The sequence below is a fragment of the Phyllobates terribilis genome, unplaced genomic scaffold, assembly GCF_046119375.1.
Source record: "Phyllobates terribilis strain yellow unplaced genomic scaffold, ASM4611937v1 Scaffold_3__8_contigs__length_932513732, whole genome shotgun sequence".
NCBI lineage: Eukaryota > Metazoa > Chordata > Amphibia > Anura > Dendrobatidae > Phyllobates > Phyllobates terribilis.
In genome coordinates, this window is record NW_027362763.1 from 619,853,653 (window position 1) to 619,868,100 (window position 14,448).

At 42.8% G+C, this 14,448-nt stretch overlaps 1 protein-coding gene across 3 annotated transcripts in view; it reads right to left on the reverse strand.

Moving 5' to 3' along the window:
* TULP4 (TUB like protein 4) overlaps positions 1 to 14,448 on the reverse strand; it is a 589,117-nt gene that overhangs the window by 41,178 nt on the left and 533,491 nt on the right. For all 3 annotated transcript variants that reach the window (XM_073671511.1, XM_073671513.1, XM_073671512.1), the window contains one exon: positions 12,482 to 12,626. In XM_073671511.1, coding sequence (XP_073527612.1) covers positions 12,482 to 12,626 — 145 coding nt within the window. The remainder of the gene's footprint in view (positions 1 to 12,481; positions 12,627 to 14,448) is intronic.

Sequence of the window (14,448 nt, forward strand, 5' to 3'; positions counted from 1 at the left end):
GGGTCAAAAATATATTGGCCCTTTTAAAATAATAGGACAAGTTAGCTCAGTAGCTTTTCACCTTCAACTTCCCAGGACAATGAAGATACATCCAGTGGTCCATGTCTCCTTACTAAAGCCATTTGTTCCAAATCCTTTTCCAAAGCGTCGTCTACCTCCTCCAGATCCTAGTGAAGTGGATGGGCAAGAACACTACACAGTTGAAAATATCCTGGATTCCAGAATATTCAGAAACAAGTTGCAATACTTAAAAAAATGGCAAGAGTATGGCCCTGAAGATAACTCCTGGGAACCTGTAGAAAATGTCTATGCTCCTCAACTGTTTAAAGAGTTTCACCAAAAATACCCACAAAAACCAAGTCAAGCATCGTCCCGAGGCCGCTGTTGAAAGCGGAGTAATGTCAGAATTCCCCGGACACTTCTTCTTCGGCCGGGCCAGCACTGCAGCTGTTAACTTACCTGTGTGCTGACCCAGCCGCGTCACAGCTAGGAGACATGGCCCTGTGCGCGGCCGTGTCTCCTAGCTGTGATGTCACGCAGTGCGCGCCCGGCCTGCACTGCTGCACCGGAGAGGAGCAGGAGGACTGGAGCCGGGGGATGGTGAGTCTGTGCGTGTGTGAGTGAGTGTGTGTGTGTGATTGAGTGAGTATGTGATTGAGTGAGTGTGTGTGTGCGTGTGCAGGCAGATATCATTGTGTGATGTCTGTTTATATGTATTTTTGTGTTTCAAATGTGTTTGTGCGTGTATGTACATGTCTGTATATGTTTATGTGTGCGTGACTGCGTGCGGCCTCCCGCTGTCTCTGGGGGGGGGTGCCGTGCGGTCTCCTGCTGTGTATAGATGGCACCGTGTGGCCCCCTGCTGTGTATAGATGGCTATGTCTGGCCTCCTGCTGTGTATAGATGGCTACGTGTGGCCTCCTGCTGTGTATAGATGGCTACGTGTGGCCTCCTGCTGTGTATAGATGGCTACGTGCGGCCTCCCGCTGTGTATAGATGGCTACGTGCGGCCTCCCGCTGTGTATAGATGGCTCCGTGTGACCTCCCGCTGTGTATAGATGGCTACGAGCGGCCTCCTGCTGTGTTGGCTACGTGCGGCCTCCTGCTGTGTATAGATGGCTATGTGCGGCCTCCCGCTGTGTATAGATGGCTACGTGCGGCCTCCCGCTGTGTATAGATGGTTACGTGCGGCCTCCCGCTGTGTATAGATGGCTACGTGCAGCCTTCCGTGTGTATAGATGGCTACGTGTGCTCAATATTAAGCCATACAATTAATGTAAGGCTATGTGCCCACGATGCAGAAATGGTCTGGATTTTTTTTCAGCGTTTCTGCATCTCCCTGGCAGAAAAAACGCCTGCGGATTTTACATGTGTTTTTCCTGCCAGGGACAAGCGGAAGTGAAGCGTTCTTCACATGCATTTCCGCATGTGGGTTGACAAGCGCTTTCCAAGCGATTTTAGCATCACTTGGAAAGTGCTTGACAACTTGGTCACACTATATAAATCCATGCAACCAGCATGGATTTATATAGTGTGACCGTAAAAGAATGGTAAAAAATAACAAATAAATATATAATTACCTTCTGATGTCCTGCCGACGTCAGTGGTCGCGTGACCCGTCACATGACTAAATTACGTCACCACAGGTCCTTTAGTCTACTGCGAGCTGCCGGCAAGCCAGGACGCATCGGATAAAGACACAGGGAGCCATCAGAAGGTAAGTATAATATTTATTTTTTATCTTATTTTTTTTTACAGGTTCTATGATACCTGGGTCTGGAGGAGAGTCTCCTGTCCCCCACACCCGGGTATCATCCGCACATTGAAACGCATGGAATCCTCATGTACAGATGCAGTGATGCGGATTCCATGTGTTCCAATGCAAGTCAATGGCGGCGAAAAAGCTGCGCTTCCACAAAATAATTGGTAATGCTGCAGACTTTTCCGCAGTGATAATCCGCAGCGGAAATTTCCGCAGCATGTGCACAGCACATGCGGATTGTCATTGGGGAACATGGCAGACCTTCTACCAAGCGTGTTTCTGCAGCGGAATTGCAGCTGCGGAAACACTTAAAAAAAGCATAGTGGGCACACAGCCTAAAAAAAATATTATAATTAATATTGTGCCAAATTAATTTCACGTGAACTATCACATGATCTATCACAGGGGATCATGTGACATGTGATACATCAGGTGTGTGTGTGGGCGGGAGGGTGGGGGGCCCGCGCCTTCTAAACTGCCCGGGGCCCTTGCTACTCTTAATCCACCCCTGATGGCATGCATTATATATACCACCCAATTGAAAAAACATAATGATGTAAGGTACCAAACACCTACAGTGAAACATGGAGGTGGCAATGTCATAGTTTGGGGCTGCTTTTCTGCATCTGCCATTGGTCCTCTGCATAGAATTGATGGAAATATGAATGCTATCATGTACAAGGATATACAGTTGTGCTCAAAAGTTTACATTCCTCGGCAGAATTTTTGACTTCTTGGCCTTGTTTCAGAGAATATGAATGATAACAAAAAAACTTTCTCCACTCATGGTTATTGCTTCGGTGAAGCCATTTATTGTCAAACTACTGTGTTTTCTATTTTTAAATCTTAATGACAACCAAAGACATTCAAATGACCCTGATCAAAAGTTCACATACCCCAGTTCTTAATACCGTGCATTGCCCCCTCTAACATCAATGACAGCTTGAAGTCTTTTGTGGTAGATGTGGATGAGGTTTTTTATTTTCTCAGATGGTAAAGCTGCCCATTCTTCTTGGCAAAAAGCTTCCAGTTCCTGTAAATTCTTGGGCTGTCTAGCATGAACTGCGCGCTTGAGATTTCCCCAGAGTGGCTCAATGATATTGAGATCAGTAAACGGAGATGGCCATTCCAGAACCTTCATTTTGTTCTGCTGTAGCCAATGACAGGTCGACTTGGCCTTGTGTTTTGGATCGTTGTCATGTTGGAACGTCCAAGTACATCCCATGTGCAGCTTCCGGGCTGATGAGTGCAAATTTGCCTCCAGTATTTGCTGATAACGTGCTGCATTCATCTTTCCTTCCACTTTTACCAAATTTCCTGTGCCTTTGGAGCTCCCACATCCCCAAAACATCAGCGATCCACCTCCGCGTTTTACAGTAGGAATTGTGTTCCTTTCATCATAGACCTTGTTGACCTCTCTCCAAATGTAACGTTTATGGTTGTGGCCAAAAACTTCAATTTTGGTCTCATCACTCCAAATGACCTTGTTTTTGAGGATTGTTTCTGTGCTGTTTGGCATATTGTAGGCGAGATACTTTGTGGCAATTGCGCAGTAATGGCTTTCTTCTGGCGACTCGACCATGCAGCCCATTTTTCTTCAAGTGCCTCCTTATTGTACATTTTGAAACAGCCACACCACTATTTTTCAGAGAGTCCTGAATTTCAACTGATGTTATTTGTGGGTTTTTCTTTGCATCCCGAACAATTTTCCTGGCAGTTGTGGCCGAAATTTTTGTTGGTCCACCTGACAGTTGTTTGGTTTTTACAGAGCCCCTGATTTTCCATTTGTTAATCACAGTTTGAACGCTGGTGGCATTATCGATTCCTTGGATATCTTTTTGTATCCCTTTCCTGTGTTATACAGTTCAACTACCTTTTCCCGTAGATCCGTTGACAATTCTTTTGCTTTCCCCATGACTCACAATCCAGAAACGTCAGTGGCTGGATGAAAGATGCAAGAGTCTGTCTGGATCCCAGAAACTCACTCAGTTTTTATGCACACACACTGATTACAAGCAAATAGGTCACAGGTGAGGATGTTGCCTTTAGCAGCCATTCAAACCCATTTGTGTCAAATTCTGTGCATGTTATCAGGCCAAAATCACCAGGGTATGTGAACTTTTGATCAGGGTCATTTGGATGTTTTTGGTTGTCATTAAGATTTAAAAAGAGAAAACACAGAATTTTGACAATAAATGGCTCCACCCAACCAATAACCATGAGTGGAGAAAAAGTTTTTTTTGTTATCATTCATATTCTCTGAAACAAAAATTCTGCCGGGGTATATAAACTTTTGAGCACAACTGTATTGAAGATGAAAATTCCAGCAAGACAATGATCCTAAGCACACATCCAATTTAGTCAAAAACTGGTTAGCAAAGAAAAATGTTCACCTGTTGTAATGGCCAAGCCAATCACCTGATTTAAACCCTATACAGCACCTTTAGGATGAGTTAGGGCGACGAGTTGGGACCTTTACCCAAATCAATAATGACGAATTGTTTGCAGATTTTCAAATGGAATGGAGCAAGATCCCTCAAGATGTCTTGAATACCCTAGTGGCTTCAATGCCCGTTCAGTGTGGTGCAGTAATTAAAGCAAGAGATTATGCTACAAAATACTAAGTTATGGCATTGTAAACAATGAATTACTCTCTATGTTGTGATCAATAAATAGTATATGCAAAACTTTTGACAGTTTTCTTTAATTAAATGATCATACCTATATTCAAAAGCATTTTGGTTAAAATGAAGGTATTACATGATGTAAACTTCATGCATTTTCAATTCATCACCAAGCAAATGGCATCACAACAACCAGACTGAAGGAATCACAATTTTAAAAAAAAGCAAAACTTTTGGTTGCCATGTATGCCGAAATTAAGAGCTGACCTCTTCTTTTCTGGGAAAAAGACACTCGTCTGAGCTGTGTCGAACAACATTCCCAGAAAGAGTAGGCATTGTGCTGACACCAGAGAGGACTTTGCCCTGTTGAGAATCCACCTGAAACATGATAGGGTATTCAACACATGGCGTTCTCTCCAACTTCGTCACTTTGTTCGCTTCCTTCCAAATTATGCTCAAAATACACAAACTCCCTCCTTGTTTGAAACACTTTGTATGGGTGAGGGGGTGATTTGTCTTGCACTTTCCTCTGTATAGTCAATGCTAACTAACCCAATGGATTAGCCTCCTCCCAGATTTTTAACACAATGGGAAGATGACTTGGGCATCACTATCTCCATGGAACAAAGGGAAAAGGTTTTGTCCTTAACTCATAAATCTTCTACAAGTTCTCGTCTTCAGGAAGCGAATTTCAAACTTCTTTCAAGGTGGCACAGGGCTCCGATTAAGTTAAACAAAATGTTCCCCTCTATTGACCCTAAGTGTTGGAGATGTGGATTAGTCGAGGGAGATTTCCTTCATATCTTCTGGTCCTTTCTGGTTTTACAGTCGTTCTGGACTTAAGTGAAAAGCATTATCAGTTTGATTACAGGCATTTCATCTGAAATGAGTCGTAAATTATTCCTTCTACAGCTCTGTGAGACCTCTGTTTCCTCCTACAAACGGTCTTTACTAACATTTTTGGTGATGGCTGCCAGAGCTTCTGTTTTCTGTTATGGAAGAAAGCCAATCCACCTAGCCCATCCCTCTGGATTTCTAAGGTCATGGAGGATTTGACAGTTTCTCTCTACAGCAGTAGTTCTATAAAACATGGCTCTATTGGATGGAATTTAAGCACTCTAATGAACATGTAAAAGCCTTGTGCAACTCGACTCTCAGACTTGATTGCCATGTGGGTTTTGGTTCGAATGGATGCCTGGATTGGGATGGTTCTCTCCCCCCTCACCCCACTTTTTTTTTTAATTCTCACCCTTTCATTTCTACCTTCTCTTTTTGTGTCTTCCTTCATGCCTGAAGTTCTACTATTTTCTCTCGGCTTTTCATCTCCTCCCTGTCTTAATATGAAAATTGGACGAAACTAAAGTCACATGTGGATTCTTGATCACTTTACAGATTTTTTTAATATATATATATTGACAGTTCTGTGATAATTTGAGAAGAAACCCTTGGAAGTGTTCCTGAGGCAAGATTGGCACAATGACCCCTGCCCAGAGAAGAAAAGCCCTGGATAAGCAGAAACTGGATGAAAAACATCTGAAGAATTGGTCATGTGGGATAGTGGTGAATTTTATCTTGTAACTGGAAGAGACGACTTTTTGTCATCAACTGTGGAAAGCCATGCATCCTGGAAGGGAAGGAGATGGTCGCCCACTGGGGGGGATAGTCTGCCATGATACAGACATCCCATTGCCTCTTGCAGGACACTATTGCTCACAGCTTTGGCCAAGCAGACATCAGCATTCAAGGAAACTTAACAAAAATACTTGCCAGCGTGAGCAATCTGAATGGCCAGGAATATTAACCCCCGTTTTTGGAGTTCCAGAAAGAATCTCTGCTGGTGGTGATTAGTCCAGGTGGTAATCGCTTTGGAAACCCAATTGGCGGTGATAGTCAGGCACAGGGTAGAGCTTGCTGCTTCAAAAGCGGACCTGGCCATGGATATACACCTATACATAGGGTCCTTTAGAGCTGCTATCGGTGCGAAAGAGAGGGTGACAGTTCTCAATAAACGAGACACTAGCATTTCCACCACAGGGGGAGGGCTAAGTCGTTACCAGCACTGCTGGGAAGGAGTATAATATTTCCATACGCTTCCATCTATATAAGCGTCTGTCTGGATGTTCCCATTTCTTATCAAGCATCCCAACAAACTCTTCATGACTGGAGAAACATCTAGCCATACATCTGTCCCTTCTGAAAAACCCTGCCTCTGTAGAGGTAGAGGAGTTTTCGTTATTGACCTTTAGAGATTGATGGTCTTGTGTAGGCAGTGAACCAATCATGTCTTATAGCTTTCCTATCCATTATCGTCAGAGATAGGTTCTGTGGAGAGAAGGCCCCATGAGAGGTAAAGAGAGACCACAACTGCTTCACAGAAGATGTGGAGGAAGATGATTAACTGATCCGAGATTGCTTGGACTGCTTATGTGATCTGTTATCTTGGTTAGGTGTAGCTGGTGGGTATAACTCACTTTGGACAGTGGTCAGAGTACTAAAGGTGGCAGAGGCCTTGGGCAGATGTTCAACAACCAAAACCAACATCTGGGACACTATTGTTAACTCAGCCACTTAATGAGATAAAGCGACGGTCTACACTGAAAGAGAGGGGCATACTCTCGCTACATGCAGCGGAGGGGGGTTCCTGAGCCGGTATCGGCTGAGGAGGCTGGGTACCAGCTACACAGTTCGCTACAGATTGGCCCAAAGGAAACTTGTGCTTACAGGAGGTGCAGGCATAATTGGTAACCAGGCTAGGCTGGGCAGGCAAGCAAGCGCAATCCTCTCTGGGCTGAGACATAATAAGAGACAGAGAAGGTAAAAAGATAAGGAAAGTAAAAGGGATAGCTGGGGTCAGAAAAGAGGGAGAGATCTCCTGGGGCACAGTTTTTGTCAGTCCCCCAGCAGACAAACAGCCTACCTGGTACTGGAGAGATAGTCTGTGTGTGCTGAGGCCTAACAAGTCCAAGTATGATGGTGAGTAGATAGGCCCGATGCTGACTGAGGACAGGCTGGATGGTGACTGAAGATAGACTGGATAGGGCTCGCGGGGGAGCCGGATGGTTACCGTGGCAGGCAGGCAGCGCAAGGGAGGGCCCAGCGGTAATGAGCACCCAAGAGGCAGCAAGCATTGCTCGAAGTGTGGCTCAACACTGCATTGTGCGGTTGAGGAACTACAGGGCAATGGAACCATAGGAAGAGTCCCTGAAAGAGCTGTCCCAAAAATGGTTGTAACATAACGGCACCCATGGAAATGGAAACGGAAGAGTGGGAGCCTTTAGCTTGTGGGAACCAGCCGGCTAAGATAACTGACCGAAGAGGGAGAGAGAGCCTTGACCTGCCAGGAACTGTTTAGGCCGCAAAAAAGCCGGGGACTAAATTAGAGTCTTGGCCCTACCGGAAACACAGGGGCACTATGAGCAACCGGAAAAGGAGAGATGTGAACCTCCAAGCTCTGGGAGCCCAAGGGACCCGCGGAGTGCAGGGAGGAACACCCATAAGATGAAAGTGTAAAACCAAAAGAAAGGTCTAAGGGAACGGATAGGACCCTACACTAAAATGCCAAAGGAATGCCATGGACCCGTGAGGAAAATGTCACTGGAGAGGCCACAGGGAAAGCAAGCACAATGCAGGACCCAGCAAGTGACATACTTAACTGTTCTAAAGAGGCTTGATACTGTGGTCCTGGAAGTCAGGGTTCCATCCTCTTCTCCATGCAACGCGCCACATTCTTAGGGGGGAGAAGGGGTGAGCGGGCAGAAGTGAAAAAGGCTGTTTGCCCCAGTTACCTGATCGTCGCTGTGCCAAAATATGATACCAGGGTGCCATTCCCTGCTCTGTTACCCAATCTAAAAGGAAGTAAGGGTGCTTTTACATTGAGTTTGTGGATCCTGTTGGGACATACGTCCAAACTCCCTGCAAAACGAGGTTCGTACGTATGTGCTGACGGGGCCATAGACTGTAATGATGCAGACAGAGAGATGTGCGCTCTGACGTGCATCATTTTTGGGAGTGCATGCCTAAAGGAGGCAGACACTCAGACATACAATGGATGCAGAAAGTATTCAGACCCCTTTAAATTTTTCATTCTTTGTTTCATTGCAGCCATTTGGTAAATTCTAAAAAGTTCATTTTTTTTCTCATTAAAGTACACTCTGCACCCCATCTTGACTGAAAAAAAAACAGAAATGTAGATATTTTTGCAAATTTATTAAAAAAGAAAAACTGAAATATCACATGGTATCAAATTTGCAAAAATGTCTACATTTCTGGGTTTTTTTCAGTCAAGATGGGGTGCAGAGTGTACTTTAATGAGAAAAAAAATGAACCTTTTAGAACAGTGGTTCTTAACCTTGTTTGAGGTACCGAACCCACCAGTTTCAAATGCACATTCACCGAACCCTTCTTTAGTGATAAATCAAATATGATTTTTTTCCAAATTCAAGACATAGGTATATGTTTTTTTACTGGTACACAAAATGAACCGTGCATGAACATCACCTTGATGAAAGAACAAAACCAACACAGTGCATGAACTCACAACAAATTATATACCTGCAAATCAGTATGACTTCTGCTGTTGTTTTTGAGAGACCAGTTCAGATATGCGTGGCTTCACCTTGGCAAGTGCTACTCTCATGTCATTTTCACAGCAAAGTCTGTTCCTTTTCTTTATTTTTATGTCCAGCATCCTCGAAAAGGATTGTTCGCAGAGATATGTTGTAACAAATGGTATAAAAAATTCCAGGGCTTTCTTAGCAATAATTGGGTACTTTTCCAACTGTCGACACCAAAACGTTGAGAGTGTTGTTCTGAAGAGTTGCTGTTGAACCTGGCTCTGCTGAATTTCAATGATTTCGTCGAGGTATTCATAATTGACATCTGCTGTCTCAACAGCAAACGTGAACGGCTGTCTCATCCATGCTGGATATGACTCTCTTGTAGGGAAATATCCGTCGAGAGACTTTGCAAGCTCATCTAAGTGCATGGCAATTGTTTGCTTCAGTTCCATGGATACAGAAATGTCTCCGATTCCAGACACATCTTCCATCTTACTTACACAGTCATCCAGAAGGGGAAAGTTTGCGAAGTTATTGTTCTTTGTTCATCGTTTCCATAACGGTAGTTTTTTTTTAAAAGCCTTCAGGTTTTCTTCTGCTTCCATGATGTTGACTCCACCACCCTGCATCTGCTGATTGAGATGATTTAGAGCTGCAAATATATCAGCCATGTACGCTAAAATGAGAATGAACTCAGGATTTTTGAAACAATCTGCATGACAATGTTGGTGCTCTTGCAAAAACAGGGATCCACACGCATGGCAAAAACACGATTCAGCACCTGTCCCCGGGATAACCACCGAACATTAGAATGGTACAGGAGTACCTCGAATTCAGAGCCTATTTCTTTACACAGCTCACTGAAGATGTGGTGCCTCAGAGCACTATTTCGCACATAGTTCACACATTCCACACAGTTTTTAATACTTTTGCCATTTTTGGAGGCAAGGTTTTTGTTGCCAACGCATGCCTGTGCAGAATACAATGCGTAACAATGATGTGTGGTGCATTGGATTTTACTAGCGCACCAAAACCAGACTTTCTTCCCAGCATGACTGGAGCTCCGTCCATACAAACTGCAGAAACCATATCCCATGAAAGATTGTTGTCTCTGAGGAAGTCATCCACCAGCTTCTTCACATCGACTGCCTTAGTTGTTGTTGTAAGAGGCTTACAAAATAAAAACTCTTCTTTTATCATGTTGTCTTTCACATAGAGCACGAAAACAGCAAGCTGGCTTAGATTAGAAACGTCTGTGGTCTCGTCGAGTTGAAGGCTGAATTTTGCCGGACTTGAAATTAGATCTGCGACTACTTGAGCCAAGATGTCTTTACTCATGCACTCTATTCTGTCACTGATGGTGTCCTTTGAAAGAGGAATTTGGGATAATTTAGCTTCGGCCACTGTTCCGAGTATCAGATTCGCCATCTTTAACGCTGCTGGTTTTAGGAGTGTTTCACAGATGGTGTGCAGATTGCCCTGCTTTGCGATCAGGTAAGCAACTTCGTACGATGCGGTGAGGATCGGTTTGTTCACGGGTACAAATCCAAGAGCAGGCAGAGTGGCCCTTTCATCGAATCTGGCTCTTTTCACCTTGAATTCAGCAAGCGTTATGTTCTTGTATTCCCCATCTCCATGCAGCTTCAAGAAGTGTTCCTTCAGTTTTGCCGGTGCGAGACTAGAGTTGCTCAACTTGGCATTGCAAATCATGCAGATAGGACGCTGACTCCCATCACGTTCCGTGATACATGTGAATCCATGTTGTACATATTCGTCTGACCACTTTCTTTTTTTGCTCGACACAGTTAGTATGGATTACTGAGCACACTAAATTCCCCGCAGCACTGATTGGCCAATTAATGTAACGTGATCATCTGCAGCAAGTGATGGCCAAGCGGGGCGTGTCATCACAAATTTACTTAATGAGTTGGGTGTGTCTTGACATCCGTGGTGGAGGCTCCGCCGAACCCCTGAGGCCGACTCACCGAACCCCTAGGGTTCGAAAGAACCCCGGTTAAGAACCACTGTTTTAGAAATTACCAAATGGCTGCAAACAAAGAGTGAAAAATTTAAAGGGGTCTGAATACTTTCTGTACCCACTGTATATGCCAGTGTTTCTCTTTAGTTAATGCATACTCAACAACTTTGAAAGTTAGGAAGGTGGGACAAATACGGGAATTTTAATTTTTCACTAAGCCATTTCCTTAATCTCACCCAGTACTTTAAATGTCCTAGTGAATCATATTAGTATTCCCACACAGTAGGAAAGGCCTTTCAAAGCCCCCACAGTGTTCACCCCATAGACTATGATGCCACCACACACACACACACACACTGATGCTCCCCACAGTGCCTACCACACCCTAAGATGCACCCATAATTGTGCTACCAACACATAATATAGGATGATGCTCCCTGCCCCCCCACAATATGATGCCTCCAAAACCCTATACATTAAAATGCCCCTGCCAAATATAATGTCCTCCCAATCTCCTGCCCACAAAGTATCATATATCCAGAATCCCTCTCACCTCACAAAGTACAATGCCCACACAGACCCACACTCACAAAATACAATGCCCCCACAGAGTATAATGCCCCCCCACATTATGAATTTCCCATATTGGTACCCACACTGTATGAATTCACCAAAGTGGTTCCTACACAATATGATGCCCCGCAGTGTGAATTCCTCAAAGTGGCCCCCACGCAATCATCCCACTTGCTTGTGTGTTCTTTCACATCAACTGTTCCTCTGCCCAATCACATGACCTGAGCATGACATGTGACCTAAAACTGAAGGTCCTTGCCGGTCTACAGTCTCAACCCAGACATAATGGTGGAGCAGAGATCTGACGGCGTCCTGCGCCAAGATTTGACGGTTTCCTCAGGACACAAATACAGTTGGAGTCAGGGCATCCCCATATCTCCCGGGACAGCTCCCCAAATTTCAGACTGTCCCACTGTTATTTAGGGCAATTGGGAGATTTGGTTAATTTGTGTTCAGACTCAACTATTACACACAAACTAATTCCATTGCAAAACATGAATGTATCCTTTTAATTTCCATATCTTATGTATATAAAATAATGAGACCTTAATTCACTCTTATCACATTGGATGATCCAATGTGACCTCTGACCCTGCTTTTACAGCCATTCACGCGTTAAATCCCTAGTTAGATTTTAAACATTATAATGACCATTTTTTAATAAAGAAAAAACATATCCATAATAGCCTGGAAAAATCTTTTACACTTTACTACAATACTGATGACAGCGCATTCCAGAGTCTCCCATTTACTACTTGTATTTCTGGTTTTCACCAGTTGGCTCCCCCTTTGTTTTGATGTCTTAGCTGAAAGAGAAAGGCAGCAATCATCAACTATACATCACTTCATGAGAGTGGGGCTCTGAAATGCAATGTCGGAGTAAAATTCAAGTAATGAAAGTTAAAACGAAGCTGAATATGAATTACATCCACTAGCATGGAATTAGATTTTCGCAATACAGAAATAGCATGTATGTTAAAAATCTCACCTGTGTGATGTCATCTAAAGGAAATTCTCTTCGAATTAAGCTTGGTGACCCAATTGAAGGCTTCCTTATAGGTAATCGAGGGGACCTTGTAATCTCTTGTGCAGCACGTGACAGCTTAGGGGATTTTCTTGCTTCTATGTTAATTCTATAAACAGAATATATGTTGAAAATGGTGATTTAAAACAAAATCAAATTACACATAGAATTGCAGCAGTAGTGTAAAAAAATAAAAGGTATGCTATAATCACCTTCTCTGTCTGTTATATGGCTTCCTTGACTGATCTTCTGCAGGTCCCTGTACAAACTGGTTTCCTACAATAACACTTCATTTCATGTGAGCACTGCAAAATCTGATGGGCTGCAGTGGTCACATGGGATGAAAAATCTTCACAGAAGACCACCTTGAACAGACAGCGCATTACACATCCAGCTAAGATCCGAATTGGGAAAGGGAACGGCACATAAAATTTCCACTATATGGTGCAATAATTAGTTTAATTCAAGCTACATTTAACAACAGATGATTTAACAATTCCCTTCCATGAGAAATAACAAGTAACAAGAAGGTGAATTATTGATTTCAATCTGTTCTGTTAAAGCAGTTGTAGGAGTGTCATTGTCACTTTCATCTGGAAAAAGCATCACTTTTGTTCATGGGCTGTATCTGGAAGTGGAATTCACCTTAATGGGAAGGGGCCGCAATAACCGTAACAGACCAAGGACAATAACAGAACTGCTTCTAGGACAAAACATAATGGGGCAAATTTATTATATATATATGTCTAAACTAAAGACTTAGGGAGGCAGGCAGAATTTGCATCAAGTTAATTACAGTGGTATACACTGCATGATAAATTTCGTCCACCCTAACTAAACACTTTTCTCTAACTTAAACAATCTATTTGGTTACTTCCCATTAGATCATTATTTTGCGCTAAAATTGTGGGGCACATTAATAATAATTCTGGGACTCTGCTTTTTGAAGCCCTCTTTTCTAGACTCTTTTGAAAAGTGTCTAGTAAGACGCAAAATCAGACTCAGATGATGTATGTACCATATCTTGTATATTCTTACACACACAAACTACTGATTTTGCATATTACACTGTACTTTGCAAAAGTTTTATGCAGTTGTGGATAGAAGTGTTGCTGATTTATTTTTCTCAAGTAAGAAAATGCAAAGTGAATGAACAATAGGGAAATCTAAATCAATTAAATATTTGACTTGACCGCCCTTTTGCACTGAAAACAGCATCAATTCTTCTATGAATACTTGCTAAAGTCAAGGATTTTCTAGGGTTATAGTGAAGTGTATGAATATCAAATTATATCAAGCAGATGACAATGATCATCATTTTAATATGTAGACTGAAACCGTCACTAACTGAAAAAGCTGTGTAGGAGGCTTAAAACTGAGTGAGGAACATCCAATCTCTGCTACAAAAGTGAGGCTGCGGAAGACCGTTTCATGTCACAGGTCATACGCCATGGCAAGACTGAGTATAACAACATACAAAGTAGTTAGTTACACTTGTTATGGTTAAAATGTTATATCTTGCTTTGCTTATCATTTAAACAATTGATATCTCGCTTTAAGAACTGTTTTTTGCATTAGCTTTATAAGTATTATTCATAAAGCAATGAAAAAGCAACTATTTAAGACATTGAGAGATGATTTAAGCTTGTTTGAGAAAAGTTAGCAGAATCCATGCCTTTGTTCTTAAAAGTCACATTTTCTTTTCTGATGGAAACAATAAAAATCTGTCTATAGACCACTTGTGTTACACACCCCAAATAAGCTCTTCCACAAAAATGGTTTCCATGACATACAGGTCTCTTGCAGGCAAAGATTTTAAAGCAGATTGGAGCTTCAAGATGTGCTGTTCAAGCTCTTTTAAGAAGCTCGAACAAAAGAGCAATATTAAGGATGATAGGCACAGTGGTAGGCCAAGTTAAACAGATGAAAGA